We start from the raw sequence: 25310 nt of genomic DNA, 5'->3' as shown, positions 1-25310 counted from the left end.
CGTGGCTCGACCCCAGAGACCCAAAGCTTTTTCTTTTTCTTTTCTTTGTCTGCTTAGTCTACCTTTCAAAACCAAGGACATGCTTTGTGGTACTTTATCGTGGTTGATGTTCCAAAACGTTAACAAGTTTTTCTTTTGACAAGCAGAAGGCTACTAAATGCTTCTTACAAACACAGAACCACACGCCTATAGATGTGTATGGATGCGCTGCTAGAGACAGAGACAGCGAGAGAGACACAAATGCTTCGGCGTGTGCTCCATTTATAAAATGTGAATGTTTATTAAATGTTGACAAGAACATTAAAACACAGTATCAAGATTCAGCAAAACAATCTATAGTACTTCACCAAAAATAAAAGGAAAAAAGAAAAACATAGTTAGTTCTGCGCTGGGAATGAAGGAATGGGCGGGCTGGGAGAGCGGAGATGGGAGTAGGGGAAGAAAAACAGAGCAATAAAGGGGATAGGAGTTAGGAGCGGAAAGAGCAGAGAGAGGAATTTAGGAGCCGGGGTTGGCAGCACAGGCTAAGGCAATTAAGGAGGTACAAAGTAAGAAAGGGGTTTGGGGACGTGGCGGATCGATGGAGAGGGTGCGGATACTCTGTAATGAGTGGGTTAACTGGGAATTATCAGAGCCTCTGATTTCACTTCTTTTATCATCTCTTCCATCGGAGACTTAGCAAGCTGCAGCAGCAAAGAGTGACAATGAAGGCCTTTAACACAGAGGGAAGGAGGGGTGGGGTGGTGGATCATCATGGCAAATAATACATGTCTTTACACTTAAATAACAAGGGAAACATAGCGCTAACGTATACAGTGAGCACAAAGTCATGTTGAGGCGAACAGAGAATTCGGGAGCGGGTTGTCAGGATTCGAGGGCACAAGCGCAGTTCAACACAGTACCAAGAAGGTGGTGTCCATTTTAATGGGATCACAATCACAATAAGTAATAGTTCATTATTAGAATTATGTAAATCTCTCTGTTATCAACACAAATAGCGAGGGAGGCATGTAGTACATAGGCATCACATTACTTCAGAATTCCACAGAGAGACACACCCAGCCTCCTGTTCTCTTGTCTGGCTCATGCACGTTGGGCGTGTACAAACCGACGCATGTGCATATACGTGTACACACAGAAACACTGCAGATGCACGCTTGCGCTCACGCATACCGACGCTCCGTCCGGCAAAGAGACACGCACATACTCACGATTCGCACACATACTCAACGAGCGGTCCAATTCCCTCTCCTCGAGCGACTCCGCACAGTTCCAGCTTGTCTCGGAATTGACAATAGCGCACCGCACACTCTGTGCCACAATAACATCTGCAGGCATGTGTAACGTGTCTTCGGCGCTTCTTCGATGAAAAGACGTGGCAGGAGTCCACCACCACGACGTGACATATACCGCGTGTGCACAGCCGAGGCGCTAGCAGAAACACACACAGAAACGGGATCCTTCATCAAAGCACCGGGGATGACAGAAAAACTCACAGCTGTTCCAGTGTCAGAGGTATTAAGTGCAACATTGCTCGGTGCTACACGTTAACTCACTGTCAGCTGGAGCGACACCCTTTAGCACGGATTCAAAACTGCTTCCAAGTGACTCTCCAAAGCCAAGTAATCACAAAGGTCGCAAATGTCCAGCAAGGCAGCTATTGTGCCTGAGGAGGTTCAAAAAACTCTTATCATTGTGCCTTTGACATAAAGACTGAAATTTGTGCTGCAGATTAGAGCGGGCATGTGCTTAAGGGATAATCATGTTACTCTTCTTCACTTGGATCTGGCCTAAGGAGCGCCACTCCCCACCTTTTGCTCATTTTATAAGAAGGGGGGGAAAGTTATTTTGCTCCACATGTTGCATTTTCTTCTTCTTTTTTTGAACCAGTGGATTTTGTAAAGTCTATGTGTTTGAGTTCTCTTTGTGTTGTAGCATAGTAAGAAACAGATTCTCATGCTCTAAAAGTCATACACACTGTACAATAAAATCTACAGATATTTTAAAGCTTTTATTACATCCAAAAAAAAGTTGATTCACCGACTTTAAAAAAGAGACGGGAAAAAAAATCGGGATTGCACTGTTTTCCGCCCATGTGCTGTGAATTTTTTCTTTCCTTTTTTTTTTAAACTGACTTCATCTTTTTTTCTTTTTTTGCTTTGTTTTCTGTAGGCAGTTTGGATGTTGCCATGACTCTGAAGAAAAAAGACGGCGGTTGAGAGCGTCAAATCTTATTTTATAGCATCTTTCGCTCCGTTTGCATGACAAGATAAAACCGTATCGCACAAACCGATTCCACAATAATCATCTGGAAACAACAGAGAGAGGAAAAAAAACGTACAAAAGAGAGGACAAACAAGAAAGGGGGGCGTGAAGTTTCCTCGGGTCTCTTTCAGTGGCTCCATCAGTTTCTTCTAAGTTGTTGTCTTTTCCTGCTTTAATTCGTTACATCCCTTGCAGGCGTATTTCAGCTACTTAGTTGGACAGAGTGCAGGTAAGCCAGCCGTGCATCATGCTTAGTCTTTCTGTGCTAAACATTGTAGTCAATCGAGATGCTCTACTGAACCCGTGACAGGAAATTGAGTGTTAGAGAACTCTGTCTGTCTGTCTCTCTCTGTCTCAGGCACACACACATTCCCTCTCTCTCTCTTACACGCACACACACACACACACACACACACACACACACACACACACACACACACACAAAGTGCTGGGTTACCATCTGTGAGTGCTGCATCAGTTGGCCAGTACTCAGCTGGCAGGCAGATCAGACAAAGTGCCCAATATGCTCCCTAATGGTCCAAGTCAGATGAATGACATCCTCCACTGTCTCTTCTTTTCCCCCCCATCCTTTTCTTGCACCTCTTCTTCTTCACCTACTTCATCTCCCCAGTTTGATTCACTCTGCCCCCCCCCCATTCCTTCCACCAATTTAGCTCCTGTCAAATTGTTTCCTCATTTTCTCCGTCTCGCTCTCATTATCGGAGCGCCCATACTTCTCGCCACTTTCCCTGCCGGGGCTCATTCGGACAGATCAAAGATGTAAATGTGACGTAGTGCACCACTGCCCTGTCCCCTTCTCCCTGGTAAAACTTGAGAGTTTCTTTGCAGAGGGTGGGGGTGGGGTTTGCGGGGTTGAATAATTTCCATATTCTGTCTTCATGTTTTGTGAACGGGGGTTGTCTTCACATATTTTACAGGAGTGGGCAGTGGAACTGAGTGCCATGTCAGCACAGGTTAGGTCAGGTTGATGTCAGGGGACCCATTTTACTTCAGAGGGGGGCTGGACCACATTGACAGACCCGGAGCAGTGGACTGTTGTTGGTTCAGGGCTCTGGTAAGCTGTTTTTGTGAACTAAACGTTCAAAAATAAGAGCGTCCGGGTTATTTAATTTCTCAAAGAATGGGACCACGGGAAGGATTAAGGTAGCCAGGGTGACTAGTAGCTGAGTGAGCGAGGAAGAGGAGCAAAAAAATGGAAGAGAGACATCACGAGAAAACAGCAGAGTCAACTAAAGTCAAAGATGCACGTTTTAGTGAATAAACAATATCGAGACAAGTAACTCCATCAAGCTGTCAGAAACTGTGGTTTATAATGTTTGAAAATTTTCTTCTTTTTTTTTTTCCTTCTCGTGTCAGTTTCATTTATTCTCTGGGTCGCGGGTCGGGCGTATCTTAATCTCGGAGAATTTGAGGGAGTACTGCCAGCCAGTCCAGGAGGACCACTCAATGCCATCGGCATAGGAGGTGTGCTGACCGCGCAGGTACTGGCCGTTAAGGTTGGAGGTGTGGCAGTTTCGGTACCACCACGCGCCATGGTAGAAGGAGGCGCAGTTATTCTCCGAGTGGTCGTTATCTTTGTCTTTGGTGGTGAACTTCATTCCATTGTGCTTCAACAGAGAATCACCTAAAAAAAAGAAAAGAACGGCAATTAAATTTGAATGTGTCAGTACACACAAAATAGTCGTATAACTGAAGTTAATGAATAAAACAACATAGATGAATCTGTAACTTCATAAAAATATGTTCTGCATCTAAGAGTGTAATTCAACTGTAATTAAATGAAATTTAAACTGCCTTTTAAACTAAATTACAGTTTAATTATACTTGCCTACAAATACTTAAAAGTAGAAATACTAGAATAATGCGGTGACAAATCAGGTTTTTAGAAGGAACAGAGGAACAATTAGACTGTAAGTAAATTTAAGTTCTGGGTATTTTACAAGAAACGCGATCCAAATCGCACAGTTAGAACATTTTCCGTACTGCATCATTTCTTGGTAATTTTGTGGGAAAAACAAAGAACATTTTGGGTAAATGGACTGGTTCTCATCTAACGCTTTTCTACTCTTCTGAGCACTTAAAGCGCTTCACACAACTAGTGCATTCACCCATAAGCACAAGCACAATTTTCTTAGTGCTTTCTAACTAACATTCACACTCCGATGGATGCATCAGAGAGCAACTTGGGGTTAGTATCTTGTCCAAGGATATTTGGCATGCAGACGAGGGGAAGCCGGGAATCAAACCACCAACCTTCCAATCAGTAGATGACTGATCCTGCTCTACCGCCTGAGCTACAGCCACCCCCACAGCCACTTTTTCCATCGTACATTGTAAGCACACTGTACCTTTTGGAACACGGACTGTATTATGTGGTGGCAAAACTTTGCCTAACTATCAGATATTTTACAGGACACGAGGATGTTTGAACAGTCATTGTTAAAAAAGGGTTTCTCCCCATCATTATGTCACGAGACCCCATATTTTAATGGGACCTGTTTTTTCTTAATTAATTCTTAATAAAAAAAACCCTCCATATTATGGCCCGTGGCCCAAAAAGTATAACATATTTATGATGTGACATAATTAATCTGATTTCATTGCTAAATGACCATAGAAGTGAAATCAACTCAAAATTACCCACATAGTACTTAAATTTACTTACATTACAATTATGTCTTTGTTTCCTGCAAAAACCGAACTTGTTTGTGTTTGTAGGTAAATATAATTGCATTTTTGTTCAAATAAATGAAAGTGAAATTCCATTGAATTCCATCGGGATTTACTCTCTTAGTAAAGTATATATTATTAAGTGTTACTGAAATAATAGCTATCTCCTTTACATCTTTCATCAGAACATTCTTGGTTTAGAAACCTGTAATTAGACATATACACAAGCGATTAACTTCAAAAGACCTCATAACTTTCCAATTATTCTTTTTTTTGTTTTGTAGAGAGAAAGAGATAAAGGAATAAAAATACAGCTCCAGTGTCCTCCTGAGTATTTCTTGTCATTAGCTGAAGCAGTAGGTCAGACGGCTTTGTAGGCAGTTACTCAAAGGTTCTGTGGCGACCTTTTAATAACACTCCCCAAATGATTTCATTATTTCATTAGGTTGTTAATGGATACAAATTTTTCAGATGATACATGAGACATACTAAATGGTCTGTCTCACATATGTTGATGTCATGGTTTTAGGTACGGCCATATTGTTCTTCCCTCCCTCGAGGTCTGAGTGTTTTCACATCCCCTTGCCCTCTGTGCCCTCATTCCGGTTATGTCTTTGTGTTTGTTTATGTGGTGTGTGTTTACCCCTACATCTTGCCCCTCAGTCTTTTGCTAAGTCAGGGTATTTTGTCCACTTTAAGAAATTTAGTATAATAATGTAACTTTTGTAACAGCTTCAAAGAGCTTTAAAAGCGTACTTATTCTATAAGAGGGCATTCTTTCCCATAACCTCTCATTGTGATTATGGCAGTGATGAAAGACCACTGCAGGGATGTGGCGCAGCCAAGTTGCATCACCTAAGTGGACCTAATAGTGGTCTGAAAGGTCAATCTGATCCACACAGCTGAAAATATCGCTCTGACTATTTAAAGATTTATTACTGGCAAATCCTCTCACACTGACAACTGTTTTGCGAGCCGCTGCTGTAAATTCACCAGGAAAATGAAAGTAACGCCCTTGCAGATGCTGCGGTAGACCAAAAGTTTCCTGCAAATGGATGTTGAAAGAGCTCATAATGTCCAATAAACTCCCCATACATTTCCTCCACTCTTTGCCCCTTCAAAATTTTTTTTTTTTGGAAAAAAAGCAGGCTTCACACTGTGACTAGAAATGGATAGAGGGATAAAGTGGTGAGCAGAATGAAAGAGTGCTCACCAGTCATCAGGTGAAGCCTAACAGCTCGTCAGGGCATCAAACAGCCCTTAATTGCCCAGGATGTGGCCGCACAGCTTCTTACCCTCTCACTTTGCCCTGGTCCACTTGCTATTTGGCATTACTATGGTAACCGCTTGGTAGGAAAAATAATTTGACAGGCATGTCTGATATTCACGTTGTGTGCCGCTTGATGTTAGGAGAAATTAGATAGTGGGGGAGTAGAACAAGGGAAAAAAATGCTTACTGGTGTCAACAGTACAATGATGTCCAGAGCTAGGAAGAAAAGGGGAAGGGTGGGGGAGGGGCGCAAAAACAGGCTCATTTACAAGGCAGAGGATGCCACTTGGGTGGCTTGGGGGCCGGCAGCCTCCTCTGATGCCCATTAAGATCCAGCTGCTCCCAGTAGAAACGAGCACCTGTCTGCTGATCAAAAGCAGCCAGAGCTATGGAAAATACTACTAATAATAACAGTAGAGCTGCTGTGGGGGAAGCTGACGTGAGAGTGTGACTATCCCGAGAGAGTTGGAGTAGCCATAATTTGACTGGATTCAAATGTCCAGCAGGCAAACGAGTTCAAGGTCAGGCTTTGAAGAGGACAGGCCTGGAGTTTTACAGGAATTTTAGCAGAGCCATAGCTGGAGGAACACCCCCCCATCCCCATCATACATACAACCCATTTTTCTCTTCCTCCTTCGCTTCATTGCCTTCTCTGTCCCTTAAATATCTCTATCCTCATTTTTATTTACCTCTTTTTCTCCCACACCTGTCCCCCTAGTTCTCCCATCCCAGTTTCCTCCAGTCGCCCTCCTTCTTATCGACTACTCTCCTCCCCGCTCTCATATCTGTCCCCATTCTCTCTCTGTCTGTTCTCAAAGCACTGCTCCCCAAAGCTTCTTTAAATTGCTTCTTCATTTCAATGGCAGCTTTTTTGTTTACGCTGCAGGTCAAGCACGGCAGTAATTTAATTAAGGTGACAGGTAGCTGGCTTGAATCTCATGATGAGTGAGCAGAGAAACAGACACTAGCAGTCCCTCACTCTGAGCACTCTCTGCAAAGCTTAACAAGTGGACACGTCTACTGCACTGCAAAAATAATGCACAGTTATATTTGCTGGAATGCAGAATACGAGGGGCGTTGGCTGGACTTTCGCACACTGCTGTGTTTGCCATTAGGTTGAACGAAGGGGAAAAAAATAATATGTGCAAAACAAATATGGTGTATACTAATCAGAGTGCACAGTATGTCTTCCAAGAAAAGCCTTAATGAGTTCACTGAGTACACAGCACATACCTGCATTGCCTGAATAGTCTCCCACAGTCAAAGGGTATCCGTCATCATCGGCGTCCACCGAGAAGAGGCCCACTCCGAAGGTGCCATACTGGGCGTACGCTGTGTTATTTTCAAAGTCCTCCAGGTCGATACGTAGCTCATAGTTCCCCTGGATGGACAGGGCATGGATCTGCTTTAGCCCTGCAGGGAGAAAAAAGAGCGAGACACAGACCAAAATAATCCATTACCAAGTACTGCCGTTATTCTCAGCAAGCAATATAAAGCTATTTCAGCAGCCTCTCAATGCCATACATTTTCTGGAAATAAGCTGTAACATGGTTTTTGTCCCATTTAGAGTCTCTCCCTGCATGTGTAGGGTTTCTTTCCAAAACAAGATTAGAGTTTCTTTTGTGTGGGTGTGGACTGCTCACACTGCTGAATGCTTAGAGGTTAGAGAACCCAGCTGAATCTATTGAATCCATCAGCGTTTCTCCTCTTGAATGAATGGCACCAGACACTGACCCCGCTTCAAGTGTAGTTCAAAATTGTATTAATCATGTTCGTGTATCACAAGATAATATTGGTTTATTTATAAGAACCGTGTTTATGTTTAGCATGTTGACTTTTCAGTATGGGTTTTAAGCCATTTGAATCACCAAAGTCTATTGATTACCAGTTGACATTATTTTGAAGGCTCCCAGATAAGGTGGCGATGTCCTGGATTTCTCAAAGCAGACAGGCTGCGTTTTGTATTTTATCATGTGCTTGCAAGGCTGGGCAGCCTTATCCGGGACAGTGTCTTACTTTAAGAGGAGAAGATCGTCTTTCTTCAAAAGAAGAGGGTACCAATGTCCCGTAAGTCAATTTCTAGATTATTTCCCCTTGCTGTCTTGGACAACAAGCATACTCAGCCATAAACCTATCATTTCATCATCAAAGGATGCATTATTAAATGCAAATTTCACAACATCGCTGCTCCCTGGATGATAGAAAAATACAGATTTGTAAATCCTGGGCTCACCCACAGTTGTTTTTAGAAGTACTTTTTCACAAGATGCTGTGAGAAAAACTAAGCACACCTTTACTGCTATCATAGGTGCACTTGATTAATTGATCTGTAGCATTCACGTATGTGTTGATGCTGCCAATCTTCCAAGGACTGACTGTCCCAGAGAAACTGGAAAAAATCATTAAGCTACATTGCAGACTCTACAGGCCTCAGTTGACATTTTAAATGTTAAAGTTCATGTCAGGACAATTATATGAAGACTGAACAACCAAGGCTCAGCAAGACTTTTCCTTTGGACGGGCCAAAGTGGAGAGGTCTGTGGTCTGGTCATGATACACAGCTCCCAGTTTGGCAAAAACCAAACACAACACATCAGCACAAACACCTCATAATAAGGCTACGTTCACACTGCAGGTCTTAATGCTCAATTCCGATATTTTGATCAAATCCGATCTTTTTGTCTGCTCGTTCACGCTACAAATAAAATGCGACAGCAAACGCGCTCCAGTGTGAACGCTCAAAGCGGCCCGCATGCGCAAAAGAAGATGTCACACACAACGCGCTCTGTTTAGATCCAGAGCAAACAATATCGTTTGACTGATGGCCCTTAATATAAAGACTTCGGACTTCACGTTTCCCAATTTTTGCTTTAAGTTATTACATAATGATGTAAATAACCTACTAATGATCCTTATTGCTGTTTTAGAGAGGAGCGGTGCTTCAAAGGATAGTTGCAGATTTCTGTCAGAATCTGCAGATTATGCAGTACAAATAAAACGTTAACATTTCTCCAACGTTGTCTTCCCAGCAGGTTCACCGGATGGCCAGGAAGCGTTCGCAATGTCCTATCTGGCGCTTCTCCGGCGCTGATAATTAGCGTCTGTCTTGTGTCAGTGACGTAAAAGATGGATTTAATGCAACATGACTGTTCACACAGCAGTCGCTTTCTGAAACATCGGATATGTATCGGATTCAGTACCAAATACGAAAGTGACCCAGATCGGATTTGAAAATATCGGATTTGTGCCGTTCACACTGTCATACCATGATCGGATATGGGTCGCATAGGGTCAAAAAATTTGATGCGCTTTCGCCTGCAGTGTGAACGTAGCCTAACTGTCAAGCATGGTGATGGAAGGGTGCTGATTTGGGTTTTTTTCGCTGCCACTTGACCTGGACAGTCTGCAGTCAGTGAGGTATTCGAGACTCACATGTGAGTCAAGACTCACACTGTGGCAAATTAGGTCATGCAACAGGACAATTATCTCAAGCACAACAGCAAATCTACAAAAGAAAGGAATCAAGGTGTCACAATGACCCAGTCAAAGTCCAGACCTCAAACCAAACCAGCAGCAAACCTCAGTGGACTGAAATGATGTGAAGCAGAGTGATACAAAATTCCTCCACAACGAGAGACTGATAGAGTCATACAGTAAATGAATGTCAAGGTGTCGTTACCAAATGCAGTTCTAGAAGCTGTTAAATCATGGGGTGTAATTACATTTTCACAGGCCAGCATAGAGTCCTTTTCACATGACTGTAATTTGCTTTACATTTGTTCCAAATGCACTAATAAAACACTATTTAAACTCTCAGATGTCAGGGACGCAATCATTTCAATTCTTATCAAATCTGTGATATTCAAAAAAGAAAGTGAGGGAGGTATTAACAAAAAATAAGCTGCTATTATGAACACAATTTTATCTAAAGCAAGAATCAGATCAATACGTGTAACTGGGCATGAGGCGCAGATTAAGTCTGATTTTACTGACGTGTGAAGTCCCAGCTCATTAAGGCTCAGAACCAAAAGGAAGAAATGTACTAGATTGGAAATTCTTTGCAAATTAAAAATAGCATCCAAAAAGCATTTTCAGTTTCAAGAAAATCTTAAGTTGTCAATATGTTCTAAGTTTGTGTATTGCTTTCATATCCAAGACATATTCCAAAGACCTCTTTATAAACTCACAGTCCATGTTCAACCCTTTCAGCTGTTTTAGATTCATGCCTGTCATCGTTCTCCCGATCCCCCGGATGGATCTTTTAATTATCGCTAAACCCTTAAACGAACGTATGCAAGACAGAAAGTGCCAGAGGGAAAACAGGGTTGCCCTCCCTTCTTCCTTGCCCCCTCCTGCTCTACGTGTCCTCCCTGCTGCGTTGTAGTGATGGCGCTTCCCAGTGCAGGTTTTCCTCTCCTGAGCTGATCAAAGCTACAAGTTACACAGTGTCAGGCACAGAGAAGCAGGAAGAACTCTGTCTAGGTCCTCTTAATACCAAATACAAGGCAGGAAGACAAACAAAAGTGAACTTTGCCTCAAGAGTTTGTAAAACATCCTCCGCTATGCTTATAAGTGTACTCTGTACTGTTAGTGTTTATGTGAGAGAATAAAAAGAGAGAGGAAAAAAAATTGAAATGAGTGCATGCACCGATGGAAGAGCTTCAAAGGCTTTATGGTTTGGAATAAGAGTTGGATTTAGCGCATGTGGAGCATGCTGCAGGCTACAATTTCTGGTTTAGGGTTTGTTTTACTGTCTGTCCCGTAACATGACTCAAAATCACCATTAAAGGTACTTCACCAGAGGAAGGAAGATGTTTTTTTTTTTGTTTTTATGAACCTAAACACTGTCATTTTACCTCCTACGGCAATCATCACCTCCACAAATGAAACTCATTCTCCTTTTTAAAGCTTACAAACCTCAAACTGACTCGGCCTAATTTGAATTCCATCGCTGTCGAGAATTGCTCTCTGAGAGTGCCTCGACTGAAGTAGAGGGCTAATTTGATGACAAACACAGCTGAAAGAACCCATTATTATTCAGAGACAGAAGCTCGCAGTCTGGGCCCAGGCACTTAGTTTGGATTTAATCTAGCCCAATGGGAGGTTGATCCCGTTCTTTTCATTTTCACAGTAGATCAGCAAATTGGAGCTGGAGAATCAGTTATTAATACAGTCATAGGCAGGTAACATCATGCGTGCGGGTTTCCAGTGAATAGTTAAAAGTTTTATACGAGTATACAAATGCTCGGGATTACACAGCAGTAAAAACACAGCGAGAACGCGACACACATTAATTGTTTTCTACATGCCTTCAGACAGAAAAACCCGGCACATTCACAGAAATATTTTTTGTGTCATAACCCTTTGAGAAAAAGTATCAATCCACACAAACACCTAAGGGAAAAGTACCCCAGAGTGATTTGACAAACTTCAAAAGAAAGACTTAGGATGTTTTCTCTTTCAGGTGGGGGGAATGCCAGATGCAACACAACTCTATTTAAAGACTCTACGGCTTCCAACTGTATTTACATAACTTTCATTCAGTCCCTAATTAAAGCCCCAGAGAATCTCAGCAAGACTCCAATTCAGAATAATTAAAGAGGAAGACAAGTGAAATAACAACAGAGACTTCTTTGGTTAAAATCTAAATGCTCAGGTGTAACTCTCTCTGTTAATTAAATGTTATTGTTAGGTTATTTAAAAATGGATTCTGGTACATGGGAGGATTTTGAGGTGTTTTGCTTCAGTATTAACATGCTGATTGCTCTGCTGGGGCAGTGATTCTCTCTCTTCTCGCTGATTTGCCATTTAAGAGAAGCAAAGGAGGCAGTCAGAAAACTTGTCCTCCTGTCCTCCTGCGCGCTTCACACGAGCAATTAGGGCATGCTTTCTTTGTTCCCTTTGTTCTAGCTATAGTGGCATATCATTATCTATTTTGATGTACTGTATCCTTTCTGCAGCCCGTTAATATTAAAATGTTACAACTGACCAGAGACTAAACCCATGTATATATACATGGGAAATGCAATAATTAGATCTTCAGTACAAATAGCTGAAAATAAATGTGGTTTTCTATAACAATGCCAAAAAAAGAGAAAAGATACAAAATGATTTTATTTCAGAGCCAGTAAAATATTTAGATTTGAATTGCTTTTCTTGTATAGAAGCGGAATGAGATCGGTGAGGTCAAGGTTGGTAGTGCTACATTGTGGAAGCCTGTGAGGCTGAAAAATGAAGCTAATGCCAAAAAACTGCAGTTGCTCGACTGACCATAGGCGACCTGCTCTTCCGTAGACTCACATGTTAACATAGTACACACATTTTCTGCTAAAGTCACCTCCACAAAGGATGATGCTTCCGAGCTCATCTGTTTGCAGCTATAGCGGTTGCTGCACAGCAAGAGTGTCCTAGTTTTAAATGCACATACAGGATAAGCTCCTTTCTCTGTGGATTTTGCATGTTTTCGCTGTGTGGGTTTTCTCCAGGGATTCTGGCTTTCTCCCACATATCTGTTAGATTAAATGGTAAATCTAGGTGTGGATATGAGAATGAATGAGAGCGTGAATGGTTTTCTCTCACCCATCCAGAATGTATCCCTCTTTTTGCCCTATGACAGTTGGGATAGGCTACACCCCTCCAAAACCCCAAATTTTAAGTCTTAAAGTTTTGCATTATTAGAGATGCGGTCACTTTGAGTGACAGGCTGCCTGCTGGGCACCTAACCCAAGTCACTCAGGTATCACTAATCAGCAGTTATATGTTTCTATGTCACGCAGCCATACTGTCTGTGGATGTACAGCTGTCACCCGAGGGTGTGAGGGAAGTTGTATCTTTGTCCTAATTGGTCACAAAACAGAGTACTGGACAGATATGATAGCAGTTCTAGAAGAACGTAGGAGATCAAGATTCAGTAGGGTTCAGCCTCTGGGCATTATTGAAATGTGTACCAATTTCATGGCTACCCATCTGATAGTTACTGAGAGATTTCAGTTTGGACTAAAGTGGTGGACTGACAGACTGACAACTATTCTATTTAAATATAAAACATTTCAAATTACCAACAGAACACAAGCTGTCTGTTAGTACACTCTTGGTTTTGCGCTACTGAACAGAGTTGGCTGGGAAAAGAAATTCAAAAATGTTCTGGTACGTCAGAAAACATTAGACAAACTGGATGATGTAGTCATGAAAAAGAAATTACACTAGTTATACTATAAGTCCAATGTGGAACTTTCTCCTACTTCAAACACCAATAACAAGGTAGGGTAGACTGGTTAGTCCTGTTAGTGAGGTTTCATAGAAAGCTCCTGTACTACGTTGTCCCTGAGAGGTGAGATGCACTGCAACTTTAAAAAAAAGCAGCAAACAGAAAGATGCTGGAAAAGCAAGCAGGAAGTTTAATGAAAGACAACAGAAACAGTAAAAGACACAACCCCCCCCCCCCCCAAAAAAAAAAACAAAAACAAAAAACAAACAACAACAAAACTTTAAGAGACATCAGAAGTAGAAAAAAAACCAATGGACACAATGGAAGTGTTTTTGGGGAGACATTAATGTGACGGAACAGCTGTAGAAATGAGAGAAACAACGCATGAAAAGGATTTAAGCACCAAGGCACTTTTAAAAGAAGCAGAGGATTCTTTGCTGTTGTGAGACAGAAAAAGAAGCAAGGTAATGTGTGTTTTAATCACGATTTATTTATTACTGTAGACACATATTTGCTATTAGGTGTTTACTATTAGCTTGTCACGGTTGTGAGACACGTTATTGTCTTTCCCCCCCAAAAAACCACAAATACAGTGTTTTGTGATTTGTTTTTTTTTTTTGTGAACTTTTGCAGCATTTTTCCTATTTGCTGGTGTTTTCAAAAGTTACAGCCCTTTCAAGGCCACCTTGGATAACATCAAGTTTTGATTCCTTTTACTATAAATGTTTAAATCAAACATTCCTGCATATCAGAAATGAATGTGAGCTTACTGAAAGTATCGCCATCACCAACAAAGCAAGGACATCGATACCAGCTTCTATGATGCTAGAAAAATGTCCTGGTGAGGTAATCTACCCCCTCCTACTAATGCTATCCAGCGCTTCAAACACAATATAAATGAGTAGCAATGTTCCTTAACCTTTCTTCATAAGATGGATCTCTACATTATACAAAACTACCCGTATAGGGATAATTACTCTGTGTAATGAAAAGAGGACAAATAATACTGGCAAAATCCTCTTATTTTGAACAATCAATGTGTTTACTGACAGGGAATCTCATTTAGAGTGTGCCTGATTGCACAATGATGGAAGAACAATCTATAAGCGTTCTTTGGTTTTCAATTATCGATGTCCTTATTTCTTTTTCACAATGTCTTTACCAACAAAGTTGCAAAGCTAAAAAGTTCTGCGCCTTAACATCTTCATCCAGCTGACTGCACATCAGGTAAACAGAAGAGAAAGAGTCTTCTCTGCTAAATATATGAAAAGCAGACCAACGTTAAACTTAAAACACACAAATATGGAAGCCAGCTATCGATCCTCTTTGGCGATAAATGTATGAAAATGACAATAGAAATGATATATATAACCCGCAATACCTCATTAAACTAGGTCATGGTAATCTATAACTCATTTTCACAACAGGTTTCTGGGATATAGGACAAATTTAGCTTGTTTAGAACATGAAGACAATAATTTGTCTTTTTTTTAAATCTTTTATTCATTCTGAGAGGGCATGTTCCGCTTCTCCCAAACTAAAAGGAAGCAAAGCTCAAGCCTTCCTGACATTGATTAAACCATTACCATCAGAGGCTCTCGCTCCCTAAATGTGATTTTAGAGCTAATGAGACTGACATCAATGGTTTGATTAAAAATGCAGAAGACCTCTGTGAGATGCCTTTGTGATACTTGCTAAAAGGGCTAAATATTAATGATTTATTTCCTTTTATTTGAAAAATGTGTAGGGGAATGTATTTGATGCTTTTAGGGTTAAAGTCCTGCTCTCAGAGTCTCAGTGCCGTGCACGCAGCTCTACGGGGCATAAAAGAAAAAGAATTTAAAAAAACCCCCAGATCTCTAAACCCAACAGAGGAATGATTACACTTCTCTCTGCCGTTTGTGACATTTCTCGAAGTTAATTATTCATCATGCTTTTCTCCCTCTGTTGCTGGGGGGCAGCTCCTGAGACTGTTTCAGTAGAAAAAGGAGAAAAGGAGCAGCACTCTTCCATCTCCTCCTCCTCCTCCTCCTCCTCTAACCCTCCCACGATAACTCAACCCCTCCCTCATGTTGTCTTTCTTTTACTCCATCGCTGTCTTTTCCTTATTCTTCCTGTCAAGCAGTTTTATTCTACAGAGATTGTGGATGTTGGGGGTGGGAGCGGACGCTCGAAGAGGAGCGGTTATTTCCATAGCCACAAGGACAGTTCTTCTGCCCTTTGCCATCAGAGGCTAGGCTGGTTGAAGGGTTTGCGAACACGCGTCTAGTGAAAAAGCTTGCTGTCGTCTCCTCTTAGGGAATACAAAGGGCTTGCTATCGTTGGTTCTCCCCTTGTCATCAAAAGATAGGAGTGGAGGGAGAAAAACAGAGACAGGTGTGCACTGAACTCTCTGACTTGCTGCTCCCTCCGAGCCAACTGTGACATTTGGTGGGACACAAAAGCAAAAGAATTTTATGATTAACTGTCACACCTCTGACATTGCTTTGCCTGTTTGAAAACTTTCCTCTTGCAAATTCGAATCAGTCAGTTGTTCTAGAAACTTGATATTATTTATCATAAACAGGAAGATGGCATGTGGACGCTTTAAAAATGTATGCTAATTCATACATGTTCTCTGGTTATACTGGAACTGGAAAGTGGAAAATCTTTTCCCCTTACACACTCATATTTTTGGATGTTCCGACTGCCTCTAGATCAAATGAGATATGGTCTGAAACGTGGGGGCTAACATGGTCCTAGATCTTTCAGGCTTGGTAAGAAGCCTTACACACACACCCTGCTTTTAACCGATCGAACAAGTGCACATGAGCCTGATTTAACAATATTCAAAAGCATTTCGAGAGTGAATACAGAATATTCTTTAGCTGAACGAACACTTCAGTAGTACTATTTATTCAGCAACAAACACACGGTAGCGTTCCCCAGGCTGAGTCTAACTTGGGAATAATGATCTTGGGAATGTTTGTTCACTTTGCCCACAGCGCCCTCATTACTGCTGCTAGGAGTCACTTGCTTCATCTTTGAAGATAGATACATTTTGCAATATATTATTAATACATATTGTTTCCTTTGAGTCTTATGGGTTTCTGAATAGACAAAAGCTCACTGAGCCGCATATTCAAGACCTCCAGCATTTTCACTGAATTAAATTCTGCGGCTTTAATGGAAGTTGTCTCGCGGTGCCCGCAGATGGAGGTGGTTCAGCATGGCTGCAGGTGTGAAGATGTGGCTCTGCAGAATCGATAAATGGTTTGTAGGATGACAGCATAAAAAAAAAAGAATTACACTGCTAATCCATGACACTCGACACTGAAGCGTGACATCACTAAATGAAGTTGTAAACTGGGAGGATATTTCTTACTATTTCAAGGTCAAGGGTCATATTTAATTAGGCAGAGTTGACACACAAAGCTATAGAATGAAGGATCACGACGGGTGGCAATGCTGTTAGTCTGGCAGCCCAACAGAGCTGTTGAGTGGCAGAGATGAGCAAAAGAGTCTTATTGCAGTGTTCCAATACAACGTATAATTAAATGCTAATCCGCTGCAAAATATGTGTACTTTAAAATTCTCTTTCTCAATCAGGGGCATCTCATACTGCAGTAAAACAGTTTTAAGTGGGAATTGGTCTTTTTTTATCTGCTTCAAAAAGCAATATTAAAAGTGACCTTGTTGCATAATGTGAAAATATTATAATATAAATCAGCTGGTCTTTCTAAATTGCACAGATAAAAGCCAGTTGTGATATTACCATCTTTTTATTTTTTGTTTAAATCTCTGGTGTGTGTTAGTGGTTGCTGACTAACTTGATCGCAAGTACTACTGCCATGCACATGATGGAAAATTAATGGGATACCACTGAAGTGGTATTCAATGATGTACAAGTAAAACAAAATGCAAATACAGAATTTAACTATTTAAGAATGGTTTGCTATCAGTTTCAGTATAACGTGTGATAAAACAGGAACTGTATATATAACGAATATAACAAACACACAGGCAAGAAAGCAGAGGAAGTTTAAAGGTTTAAACAAATGATCATGCAGGATTAATATTATATGTTCAACAGACAGGAAAAACAAACAAACACACACAAAAAAACCTACCATGTCGTCAAATAACGAAACACTAGTTTTCTGATCCAACACAACAAATACTGCATAGATTGTTATTTAATCTAATTTTATGCTAATAAACTGGAATCTGTCTACCAATTATTTTTTACTTTTACCTCATGTTTAAATAATGTATCTGTAACATTAATTAATATTTTTCCCCAAATTTGTTCATAATTATTTTTTATTATTTTAGTATTATTTGACAAAAGTCAAGCATGTTTAACTGTGTATTAAAAACTACTTCTCTCCAAATCACCATCAGGGTGTACACCTCACCCCTGACGTCGTTGCCCACCTCTCAATTTTAAATACACTTAGTCATTGAGGGCTAGCAGGAGGGACTATGCGCTTGCCTGCTGCTCCTTGGCAGGTAGCTCCAAGCCCTCCTGGGTTTTAATTGCACCTTAGAACACATATGCATCAACACTACAATGAGCGGGTGGAGGGAGGTTTGGAGTCTTCTCCCACCCCCATTCTCTGCGGCCTGCTGGAGCGGGAGGGCTAGTAGGAGGAGTTGGCCGTCCGACTGCGGTCTGGGGTGTGGGGCCTCCCTGCTGCTGCGGAGTCGGGGTGGTCTGCCTCTCCCCACCGCAGGGAAAAGGGTAACACCACCTGGGTCTGGGTGCAATTCCCCCCTCCAGGGGCAAGGGTACCTAGACCCGGTTTGTAGAGTACGCTTGGGGAGTGTGATTGTGTGTACAGCGTCTCTTTATGTCTGTCTCCACGTTGGTTGAGTGTGGAGTGAGTGCATATGAGAGCATGAGGGTGGGAATGGATGTTTGTGTCTGTGTGTGCCTGTATGTCTGTGTCTATATGTCAGGTTGGGTATCAGACGCCACCTCTCTGGGGACACCTCAGGCCCTCCAAGGTTTGGAGGCCTATCTCCACCCACCACCACTTCCCCTGCCGGTGGCGGACTCCCTCAGGTGTCGGTGTGTTGGTGGTTCTTTGTGTCTGGGGGTGGGCGTCCGGGTACACACCGGCTCACTCCTTGGCGGCCGCTTGTCGGGGCCTGGGGCCTGGGGCTCGCTCGGGCCCCTTTGGAGGTGGGGTGCCCCCGGCCTCTCGGCCTAGGGCTCGGTCACTCAGGCACAGCTGGGGGCCGGCGGAGCTCACGGGCGCGTCACTGCAACTCCCCCTGACTTCTGCTCCGCGGCTGCTGGGCGAGCCCTCATCTGGGACTCTCCTCAGCTCTTACTGGAACAGTGGCGCGGCTGCCCCTCTGTTGGTCTTCCATGGTCTCTTGTGTTCTGGGGGCCTCTGGATGTCTGGAGTTTTGATCTCCTCCATACCCGCTTCACACCCTGGAGGACGGGGCTGAGGCCCCCCCACACTCCCTAGCAGATCATTACATGGAGAAACCTTTGGAATGCAAGCATGCTGATCCACACAGGTATGCACACATGGGTATTCACAGACGTGGACTAAAGCTTTCTTGGCTGCTGCCTCAAAGCACACTGTGCGCTGTCTATCTTGCGTGCTGCACAATATCGTTTATTACTTAGTAAATATTGATATCTATGACTAGCTAGTTTATTGTGATGGTGCTTTGTTTTCTCTATTATTATGTTGCTCTTTGTTGTTTGTTGTCTCCTCTGTTTGTTTTTTTTGTTTGTTTGTTTTTTTTTCCTCCATACAGGTGACCCAGGAGTTCTTTTTTTTCTTCTCTCTCTTCCCCCCCCTTCTCACCGTCTCTTCTCCCCTTTGGTTTTCTTTCTTTCTCTCCCCCTCTTTCTCTCATTCATTCCCCCTGTCCTATTTATTAATAAAAAAAAAAAAAAAAAAAAAAAAAAAAAAAATGACAAAGGATGAACTGAAGCTCTGCCATCACGTAATGTCGCATACTGCTGTTTCTGATGTCATTTAAAAAAAAACAAAAAAAAAAAACTACTTCTCTAACATTTACTGACAGTCAACAGATGATTAATTAGTTATCTAACCTGTTCCCCATTTTTCATGTTATTTAATCATTTATTAACTTTTTAGTAAATAGTTTGAACTGCAACTTGTAGCTCTCAGTTATAATTACCATATCAAAATGTTGGGATGTTATTGGTAATTTTCAGTAAAATGACAAAGGTGGTGTTACATGATTACCATACCATGCCGCACAAGTGCTACACACAAAATTGAATAAAATTGAACATCATAAAAAACTACAAAAACAACTATAACACAATTTCAATTTTTAAAATTGGCCAACGTAGGTGACCGTCTAATGTGCAGAGTATGTAGGAGCAAATAGTGAGATGATCTGAGAGATCAGACAGGAGTGCAGGGGTAAAGCAGCTGAGGTAAGGCGGGGCTATACCATTTAAGGATTTACAAACAAATACAAGAACTTGAAATGGACTCTAAAGTTCACAGACAGTGGAGCAAAGTCAGAACATGTGTAATGTGCTCTTCTTTTTATGTGTTCCCAATCAAAAAGCATCATTTTGAACCAACCGGAAGAAGGGCTAACTCCAACACAAAGTGCGACCCAGCAATCAAACCAAGACGTAATAATGGCATGTATTACTGTCTCCAAAGATTTTATCTCTTTGTTTATTTCCTTCATATCATGTTAATGTCTACTTATGTTGTCTTTCCTACTGCGTACATGAAGCCACCATAACTGCAAATATCTCCACTTCTGTATTTGAGCTCTGCTGAAATCTCTGAAAAACAATGAGTACCTGCCGCTGCTGCTAGTGACAGCTCACAGTAAGACACTAACTTTGCTACGAGTCTGCTCATGTTGCTTATAATGTAGCTTGAACAGTTTAATTGCATGTTTGCATTGTATGGTTCAGCTACTGCTAGCGAGCTTGATTTGGAGCTCTTCCAATGCAAACTGCTGTCTGTTTCGCAAAGCTCTTCCTCCACCCAATGCATTTTCTCATCATGACTATTATTAATGACTGGGTATGTTTTTTTTAAATAGATGAGGACAGGCAAAGGTGTAACAGGCGAGATGCAAAGCTAATTGGCAGGTCACAATGATGTACTGTGATGTAGTCATGGCAGTGAGTCTTGATTAAAACTAATGGCGTTTTCCTATCCAAATAACCTCTCCGCTATAGTTCAACCAAGCAACCGTAGCAATCAGCAGTGCATTAAGAATACATAGCTCATATACTGTTACTGTCTGATACACAAACAGAAGGATTTATAATCTTAAGATAGGTAATAATTATTTCACTTCATTACTGGCTGGCTCTGTGCTTATTTCCTTTACTTCATGACAGTGTTTTTGTCACGGTTCTGGGTCCGTCGGACCCAGTAGTTTGAGTTTTATTATGTTTTGGTTTTAGTTTGCATCAGGGATTGTTTTCTTGTTCTCTTGTAGTGTTGATTATGATGATGTTTATTATTTGAGTTTCATGTTTCTGTGGTGTTTAGGATTTGTTCTTCAGTTGTGTCTGCTTAGTATTTGTCTAGCTCCATGTGCCATTTTCTGTCTGTCTCTCTATGTCGAGTTTGTGTCTTAGTGTGATGGTTGCTTGTTCCTGTTTTATTGTGATGGTCTGCGTCTCATGTGAGTGTGTTCAGTTTTACCTTTGTCTCGTCTTGTTGATTATTCCCAGCTGTGTCCACCACCTGTGTGTAATTCCCCTGTGATTCTCTGTGTATTTAAGTCATGTCTGCCGTCATTGTAGTTGCTGGTCCGTCTGTGTATTCCACCCTGCGTCATCTGTGTGTTTCCCTGCTGTCAACCGCTAAGTGTTTCTGCTCATGTTCAGGTTCGTGTTCTGTAGTTAGTTTGTTCCCAGTCTAGTTAGTCATAGCTCCCTTTGCCGTTTGTATTTACTTTCATGCTCAATAAACCACCTTCATGACTGCCTGCGTTTGGATCCTCCTTCATTGCCTCCACACGGCTCACCGCACTCGCCGTGACAGTTTTACCATTAAGATCCATGTGATCCTGATATGATATGTGATGCATAAAACATTGCACTTGCTCAAAGAATAATTCATGCAGACCAAACACAGGACAGAACAAGGATGTCAAAATGTCTGCTATAATAATACATGTGCCTGTGATTACTGATAGTAATCTTATTGCACATGTTAGCATTCACATGGATAAAGAAGTAACTTTCAATATCAGAGGTGCTATTGTTAACACATTTTTGACCAACTAAGCCTATATGAACTAATCCTATCCTAATTAAATGTAAATAGAATATCAGATATCAAATATCACTTTGCAATTTCATTTTCATTGCAGTATCAGCAAAAAAAAAAAAGACTATTCGTGCATTTTCTTCTCCTTATCTAACTGCTGAAATTAAAAGTGGCCTTTTTTTGACAAGAAATACAACACTCAGTTGTCTGACAGTGACCTTAAAATTAATAGGCCATTTCCCAACTAATTCATTCTGACTAAAATCCAGCTGAAGATCAAGCACACCTATAAGTCAGCAGAGCTAGCAGTGAAAGCAAGGTGCCATAGGTTTGACTGCCATTCAGTAGGGAATTAGTGCCTTTGATGGCACAAGTGTAGATAACGGGTTATTCAGGGATATGATTAATTAGGATTACTGTTCTCTGGTTTGAGGCACACAAACTGATCTGAACTGTAACAGAAGAACTAACATCATTAGAATGCACACAGCGTTAGGCCGGCCATGGGTGATGCTCATTATATTTTAGCTCTGTGTTTTTAGAAAAAAATGCATTGTGTAAAATCCCAAATGTTCTGTACCATCAACTTTTTATACTAAACATGCACCACTTTAAGTGTACTGTATGTGGAGGACATGGTTTGTCATAACATATTAAACACTTAACAAGGAAAGGAGGTAAAAAAAAAATGCTACTACAGTGGCAGAACCTCTGCTGATTTCTGAATGTATTGTTTTATTAACACTTAAGGCAAAGGATGACTACCTGTGATTCTGCTCATTATTGCTTTCATTTATTTCATTTAAGGTGTTTTGTTTTTCTATTCATTTCCACCTTTTTGTCTGTGAATTTCAATTCCATTACAATTTTGGTTTATTTGCCTAATGATTTGTTTTCATTTGGTTGTTTGCTCTTTCAGGATGTTTAATTTTTTAAATTTACTTTGATTTACTCACAGCACTTCACTTCACAGAGTATTTCAAGGACAGCGTTAGTGTGCAAGGAGGCTGAATGTTATCCTTTTGGACCATTTCAGATGTATTTTTCCCAAACCATGAGAGTGCCAAACATAAATCTTCAAAATTGCTGCTGAGGTCCCTGCCACAGCCAAGACAGCTCGCTTGTTTATCCGACTTAAACGGGATTCATTTTTTTTACTGATAAGAAGGTCAGGTAAAACGCTGCGATACAACAAATTTAAATCTCTGAAGTCATGCTGATTTTAATGTTGGCTCGCGTCACATAAGATTAATTTATCCACCTCACATAGATGTCAGTATTAGATTTCGGGTTTGCTTTCAACCTCACGCTTTTGTGAAACTAAACACTTCCAAATGCCATCCACCGGGCAAAATAAAGGAAAGGATTTTGCTCAAGTGGCAAGATTAAAGTCATAAAATCATGAGAGAGAAGAATGAGAGCCAACAACCCATCACATCTGATATCATCAGAAATTAACCTTCGGGGTGGAAAAGACTGAGCCAAGAGTGGTGAAGGGAGACACAGAGGGAAGGTGGAGGAGAGGAAAAGAGGCAGGTAGACAAATGCTGAGAGATTTGGCAGGCCTTCAAGGATGTAATTCTAGGAGAAGACCACATTAATATTTAGAGGTGCTCTCAGGTAAAACAAAATGAGCAGAGCAGCCCCAGCTTGACAGGAAGGACTGGCAACAGACGGCATGAAGATCCACTGGGTGCGGAGTATTCACACAAGAATAATGCTTTAAGGTTTTCCAGCGGAAGATGCAATTTTCTAACAAGCTAAATAGGATGTTTAAAAGATCACATACAGGTTAACAAGCAGTCCAAAATTGTGAAACTCATTGAAATTAGGCGCTGAAATTAACATACCTAATGTTTCATTTTTCCACATAGTGTAGAAAAACTTCCTTTGATGAATTAATTTAAATAATATATAATTTCTGATAGCATATTCTAAAAATTGCGCAGTTATGGTTATAGTTTATTTATATATGTTTGCATATACCCTCTTGCAAAAGTTTCACAACTACAACATATAATTTTCTCAATTGTGTTATTTATCGAACATTTTCCCCCGAAATTTGTGTTGTAATGGAGATGACATCGTGTGGCAGCATGACAGCATGTGATGGAAATGATATGTGACACCCAATATTGTTGGACAATGTTCAGTTTAATTATCCCTGACACAAAGTAACATCAATTTTGAAATGGATAACTTGTGATTTTAACTTACGCTATCAGGTTTGATTTGGTATTTCAAAAGTAAATTAAGCAAAACAGTTTAACAATCAAAAGCTGTAAATTTATACAGCTTGAAATGACATTTAACGCTCTGAGCACAACATTTATGAAGTTTGGAATTAGTGAGTTGAGCTTCAAAATCAAATCAGATTGAAACTATGCTTTACAAAGTTTGAAACTGTTAACTTCAAAATTAAGCAAGACCAAAAAATCCCTTCCTCTGAGCTTTAAAAGTGAGCTTAAATGTAATTTACTATAATATACTACAGTTGTAGTTTAATTTTTAACTTCACTACCATACAATATGGGTATATGAATGTAAAGGACTTTGTTAATTGTTTATTTTAATATACAATATTTCCAGTTATATCAGCAGCTATTGTCCTTCTTACTTGTACATTCAAAGGAAATGTGAGCTCTTTGAAAATTTATTGAAAATTGACCTTGATTTGTTCTTATTTAGGATCCTTCTAGGGAAGCTTACCCCGTTTTCCACCCATGTGCCCCCCCCGACACATACCATACCATATATCTGTAAACTGTCAGTTTTGGATTATGCTGCCAAAATGATCTTTATTATTTATTATATAATTATACAGATATCCGGTCTTTAAGTGATGACGTGACGAATCCTACTTCCGGGCCTAAAGTAGTCTGCGTTTAATATGGCTTTTGTGTTGTTAACACGTTTAATGTTTTGTATTTTCTTCTATTTAATCTCAAAAAGCTCCTAAAACAGTCAGTGATCACTGTTGACCTTCCTCGGCTTTTATTACCGCTAATCATTTATTTAAGCTCAGTTTTTAAAACCTTAGGATGTAACTACAGCCCAGCCCATGCAGCAGTATATGAATGACTAACCTCGTATTGTGGATGGATTATCTCAGTTGTTCTCCTGGTTGAAGTTTGGTCCTTTTACAGCATCCTGCCATGCGATTACATTTGTTCCTGACCACCGAGAACACTCACGTTAACTTTATATTATTATTATTATTATTAACATATTATTATTATATTATATTATGTTTATATTATGCTAACATAGCTGTGTCGCTAGCGGTCACGTAGCACATCATTATATACCAGCTAGCCAAACTTCAGTAACCCTACAAACGTCACTGCTGTTTAGTTTTCTGTCTTCATTTATGTTGGAAGTGATAACAGAGCTGTACGTTTTAATTTGTTTCCAAAACTCCGCAGTCAGGACATGCTATATTGTATTTAGATAGAAGCTAGCGAGCTAACTCCCTGCTAACTTCTAACTCCGTTAAATGTCATAAATTCCGTTTTCATGGATGCCTGGATGTTAAACTCAATTGTTACACCTGGTAGAGCAGAACGCTGATTATTTTATTAAAGATGAAAGACTTTAGACAGTTTTTCAACTCTCAGTAATGCCATAGTGATCGTTTGATATATGG

At 40.8% G+C, this 25310-nt stretch overlaps 1 protein-coding gene across 2 annotated transcripts in view; it reads right to left on the bottom strand.

The window, feature by feature from the left end:
* Positions 1-256: 256 nt before the first annotated feature.
* Positions 257-25310, bottom strand: part of fibcd1b (fibrinogen C domain containing 1b) — a 126249-nt gene continuing 101195 nt past the window's right edge. For both annotated transcript variants that reach the window (XM_085464130.1, XM_085464131.1), the window contains 2 exons: positions 7460-7639; positions 257-3910 (listed from right to left, as the gene is read on the bottom strand). In XM_085464130.1, coding sequence (XP_085320256.1) covers positions 3645-3910; positions 7460-7639 — 446 coding nt within the window. In that variant the 3' untranslated portion in view covers positions 257-3644. The remainder of the gene's footprint in view (positions 3911-7459; positions 7640-25310) is intronic.

This window comes from Copadichromis virginalis, linkage group LG7 (genome assembly GCF_057382275.1).
Source record: "Copadichromis virginalis isolate Kocher_CV1m ecotype Utaka linkage group LG7, C_Virginalis_male_GT1.1, whole genome shotgun sequence".
Classification (NCBI taxonomy): Eukaryota; Metazoa; Chordata; class Actinopteri; order Cichliformes; family Cichlidae; genus Copadichromis; species Copadichromis virginalis.
This window is presented reverse-complemented; position numbering and strand designations above follow the sequence as displayed.